Source organism: Eupeodes corollae, chromosome 3 (assembly GCF_945859685.1).
Source record: "Eupeodes corollae chromosome 3, idEupCoro1.1, whole genome shotgun sequence".
NCBI lineage: Eukaryota > Metazoa > Arthropoda > Insecta > Diptera > Syrphidae > Eupeodes > Eupeodes corollae.
Window position 1 is genome coordinate 123,680,338 of NC_079149.1, and position 21,231 is coordinate 123,701,568.

Here is a 21,231-nt window from a genome sequence, read left to right on the forward strand (position 1 = left end):
TATTGACACTTCATCAAAATTGATTAATTTTACTCAGAAAAGAATAAAATATAATTCATTAAAGAAGCATTCATTACTCGTAGTGTATATCGTGTACTAAAAGCAACACAAATGACATCAGTGAATAAAATTCATCATTTTCCCACAAGGCTTCTTAAATTACGTCAATCCTTTATCATTTTCTTCGTTTTATGAAACACCCACTCTTCCGGAAAGAATTAATTTAGTTGAATATAAAATATCCTATCATGTGAGTGGGATTTACGTATTTCTCCAACTTAAATCCACGTGATATCCTATTCCTTCCTTCCTAAAACAACTTGTTGATCATTAATAAATTCAATTAATATGTACATGACCTTACTACCCCTATCTAACGGTGGCCCATACTCATACCTCAAGACAACATCGAACCAATAACTCCGCACAAGATAAATTGTCTAATTTGATAAGAATCTTGACGAGTTATGATACAATTAATGTGATTCAGTAGCAATTTACACGGTCCTCAACTCAAGTGACAGACAAACACATATCACACTGCTTCTCACCAAAAAGGGACATAAGTCCATATATTCGAACTCATACTCCAACCCAAACTCACGTAAACACATTTTAACAATTTGAGTCTATGTGTCGAACAGCGCTACAACTCACGACGAAAAAGAAGTGAAGCACTTAATTTTGTGACCTAATTAAGGATTAATGTTGTGCAGAATATTATATCCACTTTTTTCTTTTGTTTTTCTTTCAGGACATCGTCAAGGAGTGAAATCAACTTGTTGTAACATAAATTTGTAACAGAAGAACCACCTGTCAGACAAAAAGAGCAGCAGCAAGGCAAACTTGTAATACACTCCCACCTTCATTACTTACAAACGCAAACGCACAGAAAATATGGCCTTATTGAATATCCTGTGGGCCATAATTATTTTAGCATGTTGGAGCGATAGTTTTATGGGCTTGATGGTTGCTGCAGCCCCTTCACAACAACTTCAACAACAACATTCGGCCTTTGGGTTGTCATCCCGTCATGGTAATTCGATGATGATTGGCGGCGGCGGTGGTGATGTTGGCGGTGGAATGGGAACTGCTGGTGGCGGTGGAGGATTATCCATTCCAGGAAGTATATCATACCAACCACATGATTCAGAGGAACTGGAAAAGGCAGTCTATGATCCTGGTGATGGTAAGAAAATATACATATTATACATACAAAGAGGATTTTTGTGTTTATCCTTGACACATGATTTTTGTGCCTGAAAAAAGGATAAACTTCACCATACTAGAGAAAGAGTTATAAATGGAGATTAGAGTGACATGTCGGTTTTTTGCTAATTAACAATTGTGTTTGTTTTGGAGATTTTGTGCCGGAGAACTTGCGTAGGTCGTGAGAGAACATTTATTTTCTTTTTTTTTGGCAAAAACAAAAGTTTTTCAAATTAATAAGGATTTTAAATGTGTGTGATGAATTTTGGGCTCGTGTTGACTACCTTTCTGAGGTTTCTAAAAATGAATATAGGCAATATATCGAAATTGAATCTGTTTTAGGGTTGAATAAGAAATTAGGTGTTCCATCAAATTCTTGTTTTTTGAGTCAAGAACGTTTGGATCATATCCTTCTTCTTGTTTTGAACTATCCCTAGCCACACGAAACTTCTAAACGGACTTTCATAAATCACTGAGAATTTATCAGATTTTTGGTTTGATTTGCCTACCATAGCTTTTCGAACTTTTTATACTTCATGTTTGCATTTTCAAAACAAACAAGCAATACAATTATTGAGAGTTAAACTTTTAACCTTTAACTTTAACCTTTTCACGCCAGATCATTGAAAATGTTTATAGTACGAGTCTCAACAAGTTAAAGTTCAACTGTAGGCTGATTTTGAGCCACCTTCCTGAACTTTAAACTCTTTTAATTTTTATTAAATTTTGTCACTTATTTATGTCTTTGACATTACGTAAATGGAGTTATTAATTTTTTTTATTTAAAGTCATATTTATATATGGAAACGCTCTTTAAGCATCTATATTTACAAAAATACTAAATTTTGACACTTTTTTAACATGAAGAAGTTTTCTTGTTTTTCTGATTTTCGGGCTTAAGTTATTAAAAGTTGCTTGCAATTGAATTCATTGAGCAAACCTGAGCAACTTAGATTAGAGGTCATTTTATACCAAGAATCAATGGGTTTTTATTTCATTGTAAAGATAAGATATATCAAACATATGGCCGATACAGCTACGGTTACAGTACTTTTCTTGTATCAAGACATTTTGCATGAACAGTTCGCAAATGTGCGGCTCCGCATCTTAGGGGTCTTTAATCTGTTGTGGAACATTGGCATACTTTTACTTTTCACTTGACCCCAAAGAAAACAGTAGTTTATAGCAGAGTTCCGAACAGTCAAACCAATTATAAGTAATTAGTTATTGAACTTTCTTCCGTTGCAATTACATGAAATTTTATTAGAATATTTTAATAATTTGTAATTGAATTGAAAAATTGACTAACCAATTAAATATAATTGAAAATTGTAATGGGTTTGTTGCAGTTCTCTAGGGAAAGCACTTTTAAATTACATTTAAGGTAAATAATTTCTTAGTTGTAATTAATTATATTTCTTATTTAAATAAATGTTATTTTTACTAATAAAATAAAATGGAATATTACTATTGTACAAAAAAGTGACAGTTTAAAAGACACATATAAATTCAATTATTTGAAATGTTATTTCAATTGACGGCAATAATTGATATTTAATTACATTTTTGTGTAATGATTACTGGAAACTGCAATTATTGATGCTATTCAATTAAAAAAAAGAGGCTGGGATGCGACCCACACTGATAACTTCCCATCCCGTCTATCGTTTTTTTTTTTCAGTTTCTTTGATTTATAAAAAACCCGTTAGTTGGTTTTTTTTTTCAAAAAATAAACTTGTTTGGTATCACGTTACATAATATTATGTAAAATTTAATTCAGGTCTCTAGCGCTTTTGGTTCGTAAGATATTTAAGGTAAACAAAAATTTTCACCTTTTCTTAAACTGCTATGGTAAAAAAAACACGTACGCAATTTTTTTGAGAGCCCTTTCTGCATCTTTCTGCCTTTTTATCTGTGTAACAAAAATTTTTTGAAGTCAATATCTTTTCTGGTTCTTAAACTATGGACGACAAAAAAACGTCGCGAAGGTACAGACGTACGGACACAGACTCTAGGGATCCTGAAACGTCGAGAAATGTCAAAATTTTCAATTTGACAAATCGGACCCATTACAATAACTTCCTATGCGAAGTTAATAAAACAAATTGGGTGGCGCATAAGCCCGTTAAGAACTAGGGCCTAGTGACGTCCAACTCTCAACCATTCCTGTGTGCGAGTACGATTGTCACTGATGACATTAACCTACAGTTTCAAGCCGAATCCGAGTGTCCAATTTGAGAAAGAACTTTTTCATAACAAGAATTACTCTTGGGAATTTGTCAATTCCTCGCAAAAGGCAGTAACAGTGAAAGAAACTTTAGGTGGCATAGGCAGGGATCGCACCCAAGACCTCTGGTATGACAGCCCATCGTACTAACCATCATGTCAACGGTACTACAATTACATTGAATTATTAATTGATATCCTTCAATTGCATTTTAAAGTATATGAAAAAGTTTATTTGAATTAGAAGTAATTGTATAAACATTAAATCACAAGTCTCGGTTTTCATTTGTGTTTCCTCTAAGATAATTAATACTGTCAGGAAACTTTTCTTTCTTGAAAGTAACGATTTTGCCGTTACTAGAGTCGCCACCGCCCTTAACATCAATATATTCCGATTCTAGCCACAAAGAAACACCAAGTTGGGTGAGTTCACTGTCCACTTGTGCAGTGCACGCTGATTAGAGGTCTTCCGCTACCAAGCTGTCCTGTGAGTGTGGATTCGGACACTTTCCGGGCCGGAGCATTGGTTTCCATGCGTTTTTGGAATGCCTTGTTTTAAAGATTGATCAGGAATACTCTCGGTTCTTCTTGAGCGAGGCAGACGCTTCGATTTTAACATCACTAAATTGTCTCATAAAGCTTACATTTATTATAAGGGTGTACTACGACAACTTACTTAGTAATGGTGTAGTTTTGACGTGTCAAATATCTAAAAATAACAGATTTAAAGGTGACAGTTGCCAAAAAGCCTTAGAAATTACATGAACAAGCAAATTGCTTTAGGGAAAAATTCGTGGGCGTTTAAAAAAAAAGAACTGCATTTTTCACGCAAATGACTAAATATTTCTAACTAAATTTAACCCTTAGGTTTTTTAAATTCCATATTTCCATGTATTAATCCAATTTTGTTTGCCTTCATAGATTTTGTAGATCAACAATGACGTATTTTCCGTTTCGAATGCTTGCATAATGCGATTATGAAATTTTATATGTAAAAAACCTTACCTTTTTAAGCGTTAGGAATAAAACAAATCAAATCTTTTGCTTTTTCATAGACCTGTCTGACAATTTGTTTTTATTTTATTTCAGCCCTTTTGATATATTTTGTTACTTTGTTAATAGTTTAATTCGATTGTATTGCTTTTTATTTTTTATATTTTTTTTATATATAATGTATAGATACTTTTAGTTTCATTAGTAATCCTTTTGAACATATTTTTGTTTGTATATTGTGTAAAAATAACAATGTCCCCGAGGTCATTTTAGAGTAGGTAGTCTATTAAAAATAATTTTAAATGCATTCCATTTACTCTAAAAACAACCATCGCTCTAGACTGAGTCCTTTTAAATAAAGGGTGTTCATAATAAATGGTTTGTTTTAAAATCTTTTAAGTAAATAATAGAAAAAAAGAAACTGATATGTAGTGCTAAGGAAATTGGTTTTACAGTTTTAGTTTATATTCACATGAAATGAGGGTGTTTTTTTAACAGACTTGTTATAATATGCTAAAAAAAACCTTTTTTTTCTCCGTGCTAAAAACAGAAACGCATAAATTATTTTTATATAACTATTGATCATTGCATATATTCTGAAAAAGCCTTCTGTTTCACACATGTATTTTTTCTTTTTAAGTTGTGCCTTTAAAAAAACAACACCCTTTAATGCATTTCTACCTTCACTAATGGCAACTTGCAATAAATGATGATGATGACTTTTATTTGAGTGCATTTGTTATTGCTCTTTAAAAGCATACATTTCACCTGTGTATTAACTAACGGTATAGGATAATCATTTAAAACAAAAATAAGTTCTTTGATAATGGATTGCTATATTTCCAGTTCGAAAAAAAAGAAAATAGGAAATGTTAACATTTAAAACAGCATTCCAATGGAATTCATTATTTTGAGAGCAATATTTCTAACATAAATTTTCCATTTGTGATTGATTCTAGTTCTATTCTTCTGAATTTTATGGGAATAAGTTTTCAATGACATGAAAAATTCGGCGGAAGTTTTTTTTGACAGGAATGAGAAATGAAAGAAGTTACTTTGAAAGATTCTTAGGCGGAAATCGTCACAATGTATTTACCGACCGGTGGTAGCTATCATTGGATTTCATCATTGAAATCAATCATTTGAATTTTATTTGAAAGTTTGGTTATGACTTTCATTGAAAATTTTTGTGATTGGTCAAAAATTTTCTGGTTGGAATCAAGCATTTGAGGTGAGATTTGATCATTGAAAGGAAAACTGACAGATGGAAATGCAAACACAATGGAACGCTCTCAGAGAAACGATTTTATTACGAATTATAAAATCAAAAATCAGCTGGTCATTGAAATGTTTATTTTTACACGTCGGATTTATTACTCCTCTTTCTTTCCCATATCGTAAAATTTAATTTTTTAAATTATATATATGTATTAAAAGTGATTGGTACATTTTTTAATCTCAATTTAAATATACAGGAAATAAATAAAATTAACTGCACTCATATGCAACATGTTTTCGACATATGACACAGAAGTAAAGAGATAAAAGATAGCTCACAGTAACTCAACTGAATGTCTGCATATTGTAATGAGTGGGAGTCTGGTAAAGTATTCAACATTCGTGTAGTGCGACTAAAGAAAGAATCTCTGTACTTTACAGTACGTCCGAAATTGTGCTCAAGGGTAAACTGATGAGCATTCGTAGAAGAACGGGTATTACGGTTGAATTGTTTGAGGGGAGGAATGCAACTGGCTATTTAGAGCTCTCTTTTGAATTCTGTCTAGCAGACTCAATTAGGTTATAGGAGCACCTGCCCCGATATGGGCATTGTTCTCGAGTTTCGGACGAATATAACCTTCATAGATTATAGCCAGATCAGAAGCATTTTTGGCGATGTCAAATATGTGATCGCTCCACAACAAGTGGTTTGTTATGCACATACCTAGGACTGATAGTTGTTCAAACTCCTCTATGCAAATACCACCCATGGCATCGGGGGAAGGTTACGCTTTTGTGACTGTAAATAGCATTGAGTTTTCGAAGCATTATATTCTACACGGTTTTTGATTCCCTATTGGACAATGCTGTCAAGATCAGAATTTAATGATCTTATCATACGCTGCCGTTGGTAGTCCACATCCAAAGCACAGGGATAAGAATCTTAAAACGAATATGAGAAGCTAAGGGTACTGTCATCAGCGAAAACATTAAGTGGGTTAAAAGATTTAGACAAAAGATCAATTATAAAAATAAGGAAAAGTGTCGGAGACAAAACGAAGCCCTGAGGCACACCAGAGTTTATTTTGTGAATATCAGATTTGAACCCGTCCACTACTATTTCAATTGAATGGTCCGAAAGGTAGTTTCTAATCCAACGAAGAAGGGATTTATCAATACCAAATGCACGCATTTTTGATAAGAGAGCTTGGTGCCAACTGTTTCAAATGCCTATGAAATATCAAATGCAATAATCTAACTTCCTCCAAAACGTTATAAACATTTAATAATTAAATTTAATTTAAATTATAATTGCAGTAAAATTTTGGGAAATTATGTGTGCTAATGTCAATTTTAAAATTTGATGCATACACCAAAGCCACCTTAAATTCCATTCTTTAAAAAAAATACTTCTGAACTTTTTTATCATAACCTATATTTAAAACAAATTTGAATAAAAAACAAGTCGTTTTAAAATAGCTTGCGATGACTAAACCAATAAATGTTCTTCCAATACACATTAAATAAAACATGTATTTCGATATCGTTAAGTCTCCATCAAGAGAGCCACTTTGAACCTATTTTGTTTCTAATTTGTTTTAATCAATCAAAAAATTTGTATACATTTTATTAAATATAAGCTACCTACATATATTAAATTTGGTTATTTTATTTTAAGATTTTAATGCGTCATTCGTTCTCGACATACGTATAACAAATCCTTAACACTTTTTTTCACTGCAACTAAGAATAAGTTTTTGGTACAAAATGGTTTTTTTTATTGTGCTTGATGCAAGGGTAGTTATTTCAATTTCAAACATTTTCAATGATAATTTGGTCACTTTGAGCCTTAATCCAATCTTTCAAATTAAAAGAAATGTTAGGAAAATGTTAGAAAAGAGGACTTTTATCTTTTAAGAAAATAGTTTATTTTTAAGCATCCAAACCATTAATCCACCGCCAAATTTCAGAAACAACTTAATTCCTCTGGTTTTTCAATATTATAAACATTGCTATAAAAATTTGCCAAATATTGCTATAAAAATTTTCCAAATGAAATGACGCCCAATTGCATCTCAATTTGTGTGTCAACATCTTGTGAATTTGAAAAAGCTCTGAAAATTGTCCTTTTATTTACAGCTAACGTGGCATGCTCACTTCCGATTAACATGTTTTCCCGTTCTTGACTTTCTTTAAAAAAAAAATTTTCAAGAACACAATCGTTTTTTTAGAATGTTTCTGGTGTTTTCGGTTAGAAAAATGTTGGTTTTTAGATTAATAGTTACGTCCGAAATTTTTACAAATAACAATTTGAAGAGAAGAGATAAGGTCTTTAATCGGTGACTGCAAGTGTAACAACATAATTGAAAAGGTTACCACCTGAACTGTATCAACTCCTAGCCATCGAATTTCAAAGTTCACCATCCTCTTCAAATGTTTTAGAAAGAATTTATTAAAAAAGAAAATTTCAAAAGATCCTTTGAAATTTCATAAAATTAATCTCTGATCATATTGGATAAGTTTTTGTCTATCATCGTTTCTTGTTAATTGAATAAGCTTGCATCAATCAACAAAAAACATGATTCCACAAATTTTGTAGAACATTTTCATTCCCACACTCTTTTCTAATCATCCAGAAGCTCTACTCAACATTATCATCTTCAACCTGGATACATTCATAAATGAAAACAGATTAAATCTTCCCTTAGGAATATACATAACATGAAAGTGTAGGAACTCTATTTCTTCAAACTATACTTTCTAAGTGCTACCTGCAGCTATACCTACATTCAAAATTCATATCTAGAATGTAAACTTTGTTTTTATCCATAATCTTCTATTCTAAAATCCTGATGATGATTCCTTATAGACAGACATTTATACATGTGCTTTATTCGTTTGAGTTTTCTGACTTTTCTGCATGGAATGTTGAAGTTTATTAGAGAAATCTTTTGAAGAATGCAATTTGGGAATTATTGCCTAGGAAGCTCTTCGTATATATGAAGAACTTGCTTCAGGATATTTGGTAAATATAAACTCAATATACATACGTCCTTAACAGTTCATAAGGAACTGATTGTGTGAAGCTTAATATTTCAGAACGTTGAATACAATTCATGTACATAGCAAATATAGTGCGACTTGAAGGCAACGTCTAAAGGGCATTTTATGTCAAAGAAATTCAAATCTTATCTTCAGTTTGAATTAATTCAACCCATCTGATTTCATCTACTCAAGTCCTTGTTTTTATTTGTTTCATTTTTTTTAATATTCAACAATTTCATATTTTCAGTTTTTTTTTGTAAATAAACAAGTCCTTTACTATAACACCAATACTCCTCTCATTTATATTCGTGATATCCATATTTCCATCCAGTCAAAATAAAACCTGATATACCAACCATCAGGACCTCCACCACACCTAGTCAGGTCTAAATGTTTGTCCCTCATACCAAAACCCAAACAGTTCCATGCTTAAGCGAGGAACCTTAAACAAATGTATGGTGTATTGGAAAAAATATAAATCCTTGAGAAACATTGACTTTTTTTAAATAAAGGAAAAAATCTTTAGCCTCAAGGCTCCTTCCCTTATCTCATGTTCTATTATTATTATTATTGTCAATATTTGTCCTTACACCAGATAACCACTCGTCACCACCGAATTCCCCCAACCCCTCTTTAAATGTTCACCAGGACAACGATATGAACACGATACGTATCGTCCTGATATAATGTAAAGGTTCGTTTAAGTAAGCGACCATAATTACCTCACTCTTAACGTCCTTACAGTCCCTATGGTCTGTCAGTAGTCGTCGTCTTCATCACCCTTATAGTTAGATTTATTTTTTATTTGATAAATACAAATTGATATTTGATCACTGTTTGTTGAATGATACTTTTTTGTTGTTACTATTGAGAATTTAAGGACGATATATGTCCTGTACGTGGTAAGTCTGGAATGATGAGGTTTGGTTGAATGAAGGTCATGTCATATATGCGGTCAATCACATTTTACATTATAATCATACATATATTTACCTAATAAAACGTATAGAATTGTTGAAGAATTTAAATTGATTTTGATGTAGGGTTCTTATGAAATCAATATACCATGTACTTTAAGGTCCTTTTCGAATGAATGAATTGATCCCTCTATATAAAGCTAATATTGTTTGCTTTTGATTACAAATGTACTACTGTATATATTTGATATGAGATATTAATATCAATTGTCAATTGAAGTAAATTGATTGATTCAAAGTAAATTAGATTTCTGGAAGAAGATTGGTGGTCTTTGATTAAGGAAAAGGATTGCCAAAGAAGTTCAAACCAAGTTCATAGTGTTACCAAAAAGGACCACAAAACGAAACCCACAGCGACGCAAAGGGTTTATTTATGAACATTTTGGTTGCGATAGAAATTTAATAAATATTTCCCAAGAAAACTTTTGAATTAAGAGCCTGTCTGGAGAATATTAACTCGTGAGTGGCAAGGACACTGAGGCGCCCACCATGGAAGTTAATAGAGTAAGAGATAAAGTAGTCCAGTCTAGTAGTAGAGCCTAAATGTTTGTATTTTTTTAAGGGCTAACAAAAAGGTTCCAATGCTTTTAACTTAACGGAAGGTACCCCATTAACAATTAATCAAACGATTTTATCCAATGGTAGCTTTGGCTGATTTTGTCCATGATCAATTCGTCGTGATCGCATTTCACGAATTCCACCTTTAAGGCCGACTGTAGAGCGTTAGAATAGACCTTATCTTTCACGTTGCCTCAAAAAAAAGTATTAAATAACAAGATCTAAGTTGACAATTGTGATTACTTCTTCGGTGATTACCAACACGATCAGCAAAATTTTATTGCAAAATTTCGATTGCTTTATAGGTGAAACGAGTTTTGCTAAATTTAAAGTAGTGGCGTTATTTTAATAGAGAGAGATAGATTTTTTATTTTCGTATTTGAATTACATTTGATAGGCTATCGCACAGTTTACATATACAGAGATTTGATATAAGATAGATACATTACATCTTTCTACTGAATCAGTATTTATGTTATTAAAATTAAGAATTGTATGATGATATAAATATTTGAAGGAAAGTACAAAAAAAACCTTCAATATGAAAAAAAAAAAAAGTGTTCAGGTACAGTGTGTCTTAACATAGTTTTTTAAATTATACATATTTGTCTGAAATAAATGGGTTAGTATTTTGGGTTAGTATCAAAATTCATAAATAATATATAAATATACTTATGTTTATATTTTAGTATGAGTTAGTGACTTTATAATTGTAAATGTATTATTAAATAAATAAATAAATAAATAAAAAAAAAAATAAATAAATAAATAAATAAATAAATATAATAATAAATAAATTAGTTATTTAATAAATAATTTAGAAAATACAAAACAAACAATTAAACTAATAGTAATTTAACTATTACTGCACAAAGAAATTGATGAATAAATAAACAAACTTATAAATAAATAAATATACATAATAAATTAATTAATTGATTGCAATACATTAAAAACAAGTAGACAAATAATTGTGTAACTCACATAGAGGGAAATAAATAATAAATAAACATTAAATCAATAAGCATAAATTAATATCACAATGTGTTTAAGTAAATAAATAAATAACATAATTTAAATATCTAGAAGAAACGAAGCATAACAATAAGTAAAATTACATGTTTTAACAGAAAATTATATTGGTTGGCAGAAAAATGGTTAGGAAATTAGTTGGTTGATCAATGGATTATCCGAAAAATCACATTTTGATAGAAATGAATTATTCAGCTTTTCAATTCTATCACAAATTTTTTCAACATTTGCTCTTGCATGCAAGTCGGCTGTAGAATAATAACAAGGAAGATTAAGCATCATTTTAAGCAATTTATTTTGGGATATCTGCAGTTTTTGTATATGACACTTTGCACATTTCCCCCATATCTGGCAACCATACAAAAGAATTGCCTGAAAAACGACTTTATAAATTATAATTTTATTGTCGTTACTAAGACCGGACTTTCTATTGATAAAGGGATATAGAAGTTTTATCGCAATACCAACTTTCTTTAATGTTTTTTTCAATATGTTTTCTGTAAATAAGTTTTTGGTCTAAGCAAACCCCTAGATACCTTACGCTCGTTTCCCAGTTTATGTTAACACCGTTAACATTTATCTGGTTGCTTGGAAGAAAACAAGACTTTCTTTTTCTACTAAAAAAGATAGCTTGTACCTTATCAGCATTTAGTTTTATTTTCCATTTAGAATAATACTGAGTTATAAGATCAACTGCATGGTTTAAATTTGTCTCTATATTGAGACCAAATTCATGCGATGAAAAAATACCAGTATCATCAGCAAAAATAGCTAATTGACATTCAGGAAGCTTGGGAATATCGGACGTATAGATATTGTAAAGGAATGGCCCTAATACAGATCCTTGTGGAACACCATGTTCAACATGGTAACAATTTGACGAACAGTTATTAACATAAACACTAAAACACCTATCAGACAGGAAACTTTGAAAAATTTTATTAGATAAGTTGGAAAGCCTAAGCAAATTAGTTTATGGACCATTCCATCGTGCCACACAGTATCAAAAGCTTTTTCTATGTCTAGTAAAATGAGACCAGTTGATTTGCCAAGCAAACGATTCTTTTTCACATACTGGCACACTCGCAATACTTGGTGAGTAGTACTGTGAGATTTTCTAAACCCAAATTGTTCATTAGGAATAATGTTCAATTGATCAGAAATTTGTAATATTTTTCCTTTTAAAATCTTTTCCAAAATTTTGCTAAGACTACTCAACAAACTTATTGGTCGATAGCTTTGTGGAAGCTTTAAGTTTTTCCCAGGCTTTGAAATAGGTATAACCTTAGCTGTTTTCCAAAGCTTGGGAAAATATTGTGTTTTTAAACATGCATTGACCAAAAAGACTAAAAATACAAGCCCAGCCTTGGGTAGCATTTTAATATATTCGTTTTTGATTTTGTCTAGTCCAACAGACTTCTTCGATTTAAGATTGGAAACAATATGTTTAACATCTTCTATGGCGATCAGTTGGTCAACAGGTGTATCAACAATTTGTGTGTTTATAGCACTTATTGATTGGCTTACAAGGTTTTTGGTTTCATCATCACTGAGATGTTGGGACACTAAATGGTTATTCAAAAAAGTTGTTCCGAGGACATTAGCCTTTTTTGAGTCTTCGTAAGCTAAATCATTACCATTTTCTAGATTTGGAATATGTCTGTTTTTGTTTTTAATTATTTTGGCAATATTCCAAAATGGCTTCGCATTTGTATCTAGTTTGCTAAGATTTTCGTTCCACTTTTTATTGCGAAACTTTTGTATTTCCTCAGTTATCTTTTTATTGTAAAGTTTAACTTGAATGCGATATGAAGGAAGTCGATAACGTTGCCATTGTCTCTTAAAAGAATTTCTAATACGAATGTATTCAAGAATGTATTCGGGCATCTTAAAAACAAATGATTTTCTTATTTTCTTGGGAGCGCATGATTCTATTGTTTCTAAAATAGTATTAGAAAAAGCATTGATCTGAGTGTCTATATCATCTTTTGAATATACCCTACTCAGATCAACAGGCATTGTTCTAAGTTTTGACTTTATTTCTTTTTTATATCGTTTCCAATTTGTATTTTTAACATCCAAATAATAACTTTTACTAACTTCCGGTTTTTGAAGCATTTTAAAACAGACGGGAACATGATCAGAATTTAAACGTTGCATAGTTTTAGGTTGTGTGAAAAAAGATGGAATATTTGTGATGAATAGGTCAAGGACGGAAGGGCTACCTCTAGACCCAGACGGAAAGTACGTAGGACTAAACGGAAACAAAATTGAAAACGGAAACAAATTAGACATATCAGATAACACATTACCCCACGAATTTGCACGATTACAGCCCCAATTTCTGTGACGGCAGTTAAAATCACCACCCACAACGTAATTTTCGTTTCTTATTAATAGTTTTCTAAGGTCACTTTTAAAATGCATTCGTTTTTCTTCGCAAGAGTTTTTGCCTGGGAAATATACGCAAAATATTTTGACTGAAGAATGATGCTTAAGCTTTACTTCGATTCCAATATTCTCAACATAGCGTGTCCTTATAATAGGCAAGAGCGAATGTTTGATTGATTTTTTAACAAATATTGCAACTCCACCACCCATTTGATTTAAGCGATCAACGCGATAACAAAAGTAGTTTTGAGTTGAAAAAGTAATGTCTGAATTTAACCACGTTTCTGTCACCAGAGCTATATCAATTACATTTTGATTTAAGAAGTTTAAAAATTCCAATACTTTTTTCCGAATGCCTTTGGCATTCCATGTTATAACATTTAAATTATAAGCTGAAATATTGTTTTGCATAATTTTTTTACTTAACATCATTATAGAGAAACTTAGTAGCTAACTGTGCGATAGCTTGAAATTGATCGACTTTTGTTTTACATAAACTTAACTTACTTATCATTTCCATAACAAGCGTGTTGAGTTCTTCCATTGAAAATAACTCACCATGAGAAACTGAAGACGAAGCTGGTTGATTGGTATTCACCATAGGTTTTGAATTTACCCATGTACTTGTTGGTATAACATCCCTGTTCATCTGTGCTCTTTCTTGACACCCACGTTGCTGCCGTGGTAAAGTTGGGAATTCATCCATTGACAGATAAGATGGGTTCACTCTTTGATTGTTTTTATCAAGATTGGCGATTGTGGGCTTTGAAGTTTGAGTGTGAGTACGATGACTTGCTTTATTTGATAGTTTTTCTCTCATTTCAAGATATCTCTTTCTGATCGCACATGCTTCGTCAGTTGATTTGTGATTTCCACTGCAATTTGCACATTTATGAATGTTTGTGCTATTGCATTCTTCAGTCTTATGCAAACCAGCGCACACAGAACAATATGTTTTTACATGGCAACCATTCTCACCATGGCCAAACATCTGACAGTTCCTACATTGAGTAATTCGATTTTTTTGTTTACGTTGATATGCCCAATTTACTTGGGTGTGGAATATAGAACGATAGTTTTTTTTCAATTGAAATAATTTAATTGAACCACTTTCAAGAGAAACAATGTAGAACGTATCTATGTAGTGTTCATACTTTTTAGTAATAAGTTTAATATCTTTACACAAAAGACCAAGTTTATTAAGTTCATCTTTTAGAACAGACACATTAATTTCATTGAGGCCATATAAAATAACTTTAAATGCTTTTTCACTTTTAAGTGCATGTGTAAAGTACTGACAATTGTCTTCATTTAACTTGTTTATCACAATGTTATACGATGTTATTGATTCGCACATGATTTTTATGCCAATTGACATTTTTTTTATCGAATAATCGGACACATTAATTGATTTCAAACATGTATGAACATATTCACAAGTTTTTTGTAACAGTTTAATTGGGGGAATTTTAATTTTTTTGATGCGATTGATTTGCGAAGCAAACATTGAAGAGGGCTCCAGTAGTTTCCCCTGGAACCTTTGTTGTTAATGTTCATGTTTTGGGTTTTTCGTAACTTACTATCCGAGGACAATACTTTGTCCTCGGAACTTGGTGATCGCACACGTTTGGAAATATTGAAAAAAAAAAAAAAAAAAATCACGATAAGAGATAGATTTTACTAACAAGGTGTCTTGCTCTAGCAAAAGCTCCTATATGACTGAGGCGTTATTTTAAAATGTCAAAAATTAAAAGATGATGATTCAAAAGTTACAGCTGTGTAAATAGAGGGCTATTCAAAATGGAACATATTATTGAAAATCCTTACACAAATTTTTATTTGGATTTCGGTTTTTGAAAATTAAATCCACATTTGGAATAAAACTTAAATATTTTCTTCATATTATATATATACCGACGTACTATCAATTAAAGAAATTCTTTCTTCAACCGCACAATTATTATTTTCAAAAAATGAAAAACTTTTCAAACGCAATTTCAAATAAGTACATAACTCAATTGAATAAGGCCGGAATTATAAGGAGCAACCTCAGAAGAACACTTTTGCTTGTTGAAGTTTTAAATGCCAAATAGAATTTGAAAAAAAGTCTAATCTTATGACTAAAAAAGTTCCAAATAATTGTCTTGTTTAAGCCTTCTAAAAAGTTACAATATTATGAAAAGTAAAAAATATTTAGGATTTGTTAAAGTATTTATTTCAAATTTTTGTGTTCAGGAAAATTGTCGCTTACTGGGTCAGCTATAAACCATCCATACTATTCATACTTATATTATAAATGCGAAAGTAACTCTGTCTGTCTGTCTGTTACTCAATCGCTCCTAAACTTGCATGAAATTTGGTATGGAGATATTTTTATATCTAAGAATGGACATAGGCTACTTTTTACCCCTGAAAAACAACTCATTCTCATGGGAAAATTACTTTCCGGGGAATCTGATCGCTTTCACTCCTAGACTTGAATAATATTTGGATAAAATTGGTATTACGAAAAAAACAAAGCATTCCTATTCCTTTCGGAATAAGTTGTCGAACATATTAAACTTATCATACACGTATATTAACGCGGGCTTCGCGTGTCATGTGCCTCAAGCCCTCAACGGTAGACGCAAACTGTGGCTCCCACCAAGTTCAACAGAGAAAAATTTTAAACCTAAACTTTGCTGTGCTCAACCTTTTATCGCCAAAAGCGAGCCATGTAGGAACAACAAATAATTCACTGGGTCTGTCTTCTAATAAAACATACGTACAAAAAAGTACAGCTCAGGTTTTTCACTATCTAATAATAATTTTAAACTTTTTAGTTTTACATCTTTTCACCTTGCATTAGTATAATCTGACAACATCTTTCTGAGAGCAAAAAAAAAATCGATTTTTTGTCAACTTAACTGTCATCTCTCATGATAGTTATGTTCACTGTTCACTTTTTCAATATCAAGCCACATTGTTACCTTTAATTGGCCAATGATAGTTTCCAGGTAGAAGTAACCACTTCCAGAAAGACCACCATATTGCTCACAACTATAGCAGTAATAAAAAACCCCTTTCTTGTTGTGAGAAGCGGAAAACAATTTTCTCACTCTTTAGGCCGAGTCGTTGAATAACCATTGTGATTGTAGGGAAACCTCAAATCATTTGGTTGAATCACATAGAACCGCATATTGATGATAATGACGTTGAAAAAGAACTAACATAGAAAGCTTCTAAGGAAACACTTCAAGAATTCCTATTGACAACATCTCTATAGTCAATACCGACACCAGATGGCTCTGAAAATAGATCCTAATTTCCGTTCCCTGTATACATACATTCTTCATATCTATAGCAAATCCAATTGTCAGTACATAGATATGTAAGTAGAATAGGTATAATGTCCTTCTGACATTGTGACAGAAAATGGTACTATTGGTTTTATAAACCCTCTGGCTTGGATTTAATGTTATCGAATTGAAGGGTGGAGAACTGATGTATAAAATATTGACGATGGATGAAAAGTCCATTGAAATGTGTCTTTTCTGAAAGAAACAAAAAGGCTCTATTGTGTACTTGTATCTCAATGTAAAAAAGTGTCCTTAATGATTTTTTTTTTGTGTGCCCTTAGAACTTCTACATGCACTTAATTCCGAAGCAGCAGCAGCATTAGCAGCCTCTAGCAACGATGACCTTGATTCTGACGATGATGACGACGATTATATCGATAAGGCTATCAACGATTTGGCAATGCCAGATAAATTTGAATTACTCCGAAAGCTAGATGAGGATATAAAAGAGGAACAAGATATTGTTAGCAAATCGGCTTTACTTATGAAATTTTTAGAGGTAAGAATACACACAATACAAAAATAAATCAAAATAAAAACGAAGAAAATGAAAAAAGGTTTCTTTTCTATCAATGGATTTTATATTTATACATTTATTATGACTTCTTATGGTATTCCTTTTTTTATTATTTGAAGGATCCAACAATCGAAACATTACCGGTGGTTTATGTTGAAGAAAATCTAAATCCAGGTGTGGACACTAACAATTTATATCCTCTTATAACTGGAATGGAAAAAAGGTCAAGATATTATAGAAGATATCCATGGAAACGACACAGCCGAAATCGAGGGTGAGCTCTTTTTTTTTTTGTTGTTGTATGGTTTGGGGGAACATTTTGTCTGTTTTCTTTTGAGTAGGTTTTAATTTGATTTGATATCTTTTTTGTTGATATTTGTTTAGGTGGTGTTTTTAGCTTAGCTATATGGCCTATTTAAAGTTCAAAAGTTTACTTAAGTTATATTCGTTCCTTAAACATTGGCATTCCCTTTAAGCTATTGAATATTGTACCTTTAAGTGAGGAATAATACCTTTTATGTGGGATCTAAGCATACATGACCGAAAATTCTATTTACCAAGTATTTTGGAAAGAATACCATTTCTTGTTATTCGAAAATATTATTTTCACTGAAAACTGATGATTTGAATAATTTTATTAAATTTAATAGAGAGCATTTAGCACTCAAAAATTATTTGCTTTTAAAAGGTTCAATACTTTAATACGTCACTATTTGAAAAGTTTATTTTGCATAATCAAATGGATTGAAGGCTCGTAAACATTTTAAAGCAGTGATATCACAAGTTTATTATAAATTGTTACCAAGGTTTTTGTTTACAAAAATTCAAATAACTTAATGTTTAATTTTTCATTTTTTTAATATTGTTTAAAATTTTGTTTTTCTCCTACTTACAGCAGTAGCTATGAACCGGAAATTCGTTATGCCTGCACCCCAAGCAAGGAAGATGTCTTCAAACTTCTCGTCGGCTTACATGAAAATCGTAATGGAAATCAACATAAAACTGTTCATTTCTGTAATCGCAAACGGCCCGCCAAAGCTATATTCACAAATATTCGATTTCTTGGTTAAAACTGATCATCATTATGGCGAATTAAAAACTGACGACAATCTGACTTCATGAGCTAAAAATTATGAGAAAAACAAAGAATACGCAGAATAATTATCTTATGTTTTAACTGAAATAAGAAAAACATTGTTTTTATTTTTTTCAAAAAACAACAATTTTCATTTCTCCATCATTTTTCCTTTCTTACAATGTAAATTATTATGAATTAACTCAAATATTTGACTTTAAAAAATTGAAAACTAACTTTTTCAGAAACGTACATAAACATATGGATTTTTGTTTGTTTTTGAAAATAAATGCAGTATTGTTACCTTTCATATATGACAACTTGATAAAATCTAGATAAATGTAAACAAACATTATAAATATTATAAACAAAACAAAATAAATTAAACTTAAATTTGAATAAACAAATAACACAAAAATTCCATTCCATGCACAGCAAAATTACTTGTCTTCTTTTCTTCTTACGAAAATTATACCTTCAAAAACAAATTCAAAGAAAAATTAAATAAAATCTTAATTTTTGTGTAAATTTAAGTGTAAATATATATAAAAAAATTAAACACTATTTGAAATATAAAATGAAGAATAACAAAAAGTTGTAAAAGTCGTGGCATATCAAAATAGTAACTAAAAATTAAAACAATTTCAAACAAAATTTTAACAAAGTTAAAGTAAATTGTTTTATGTGTGCGTGTATACATTTAAAAAAATTTAATCTTAAATAAAATATAAACAACAAAATCAATTAATTATATAAATGTGAAAAAAGAAATAAAAGTAATAAAATAAAAAAATATATAAGAAACAAGGTGAATTTACAATTAAATGTATTTATTTTAATTTTTAAATTAAAATAATTCTTTGTTTTAAAAGGAAATTATTAAAGAGTGTTCCTCAAATAAATATTTTTATTTCATTTCGAATATCTTTTCTTTTAGTTTTTAAACATTCCAATTTAATATACAAAATAGTAAATACAATAAATTTACGGAATTCTGCAAGGATAATAACACTGTGAAATAAATTTCATAACAAATGGAGAAGCTACGAACTAACGATAATTTTCCAAAAACGGGCTATCAAACAATCTTAGTTTAAACTTTATGAGCAGTCCAAATTTTTCAATTTTTTAGAGCTAACTATTCTGTCAGGTAATTCAAGCTTAGAAATAATAATTAAAATCTAAAATGTCTGTTAAAATATTACCCAATTCATCAAATTCATGTAACATTTTAAGCTTAATCAAATATAATTATTATGAAAATTCGTTTTTTAGAAAGAACTAATACTTAAAACGTAAAAGTTTTAAATAGCAGGGAAATTTCGGTCTAAATCATAAGGTTTCAGCTTCAACGAAACCAAAGGCATATTCAAATCCGTAAGTCTTTATATTTAGGTAAATTTTTAATTTTGTTAAAAAGAGCTCCTACTTTTAGACCCAACCAAGACTTAAATGAAACTAAATAATAACTGCAACATTTTGGAGTATTAGTGTAAGAAATTAAAAAATTGTTACCGTTGACAGTTCTTTTCAATATCCAATCCACAAACCTAAGTCAAAAACTTCAATTTTAAAAACAGTAATTTATAATATTTTTACTTCTTCAATGCCAAGAAATTGCAATTTTGTTCCAAATTTTCAGAAATCGTTAAAATTTTATAGTCATTGGTTTTCAGCATTGAAAACAAACATTCGAATTTTTTGTCAGGTCTTTTATAGCTGTGATTGAAAATGTCTGTCATTGAAAAAAAAAAATCTGATTCAAATCCACCGACAAATTTTTACTGACAGAAATCTGTCATTATAGTTGTGTGAAATTTGAACAATTTGTTTCACTTTTGAACATAAGACTATCAGCTGTTCAGGAAAATGAATTTCCGTCCGGAAAATAGAAAAATACATTTTAAGAGAAAAATAAATGCATAAATACACTTTTTTTCCTCAAACAAAATTCTTTGTGTGATTTCTGATCGATCAGTATATAATTTTCATTTCTAATCAAAGGAAAACACGGTCAAATATTGATTCAAACATTTTTCTGGGTCGATTTCAATGATATAGAAATCACTCAAGGATTTTTTCTGATAAACAAAAGTATGATTGCACATTTAATTTTCTTTAAAAATGTATTTTTCTATTTTCAGACAGCAATTTATTTTCCTGAACAGCTGATACTTTTATGTTCAAAAGTGAAATGAATAGTTCCACAGATTTGTGATCCATTTTCACACAGCTCCAATGACGGATTTCAGTAAACATTTTTTCAGTGGATTGAAATCCACAGCAAATTTGTTCTAATGACAGAAATTTTAAATGATAGCTATAAACGACCTGTTTTTAATAATGAAAACCAATGATAGCTATAACTGGCGCCTATAACTAGTCCCTAAGGAAAAACCGTGAGCTAACCCCTTGCCGAAGAAGAGTAATACAGGGTGCGGCAGAGCCGACTGACGAGTTTTGACGGGCTATAAATAACGAACAGTAATACTTAGAGAAACCATTTTTTTTATTTAAATCAGTATTTAATCCTATTTTTAAAAATTATTTTTTGAAAATTATATCTCCAAGATGGGGGATATCAGCATTGACACACTGTTGTAGACAATCTCTGAAGCTTTCACATGATTTTTGGCACATTTCGACTGGTAT

General features: G+C 30.7%; 1 protein-coding gene across 1 annotated transcript; it reads left to right on the forward strand.

Annotated features, from left to right (window-relative positions):
* The first annotated feature begins 754 nt into the window (after positions 1–754).
* LOC129952178 (uncharacterized) lies at positions 755–19,376 on the forward strand. Its single transcript, XM_056064636.1, has 4 exons — positions 755–1,189; positions 17,269–17,486; positions 17,624–17,778; positions 18,400–19,376. The coding sequence occupies exons 1-4, from the start codon at positions 898–900 to the stop codon at positions 18,572–18,574; spliced, it is 840 nt and encodes a 279-aa protein (XP_055920611.1). The 5' UTR covers positions 755–897; the 3' UTR covers positions 18,575–19,376.
* Positions 19,377–21,231: the final 1,855 nt, after the last annotated feature.

Bases quoted from the DNA above. Each gene is read 5' to 3' on its own strand.
- LOC129952178 (XM_056064636.1), top strand. From the start codon at position 898: ATGGCCTTATTGAATATCCTGTGGGCCATAATTATTTTAGCATGTTGG. The intron at 17,487-17,623 runs GTAAGAATACAC...TATTATTTGAAG, and splicing joins TACTTATGAAATTTTTAGAG to GATCCAACAATCGAAACATT. The intron at 17,779-18,399 runs GTGAGCTCTTTT...TCCTACTTACAG, and splicing joins CGACACAGCCGAAATCGAGG to CAGTAGCTATGAACCGGAAA.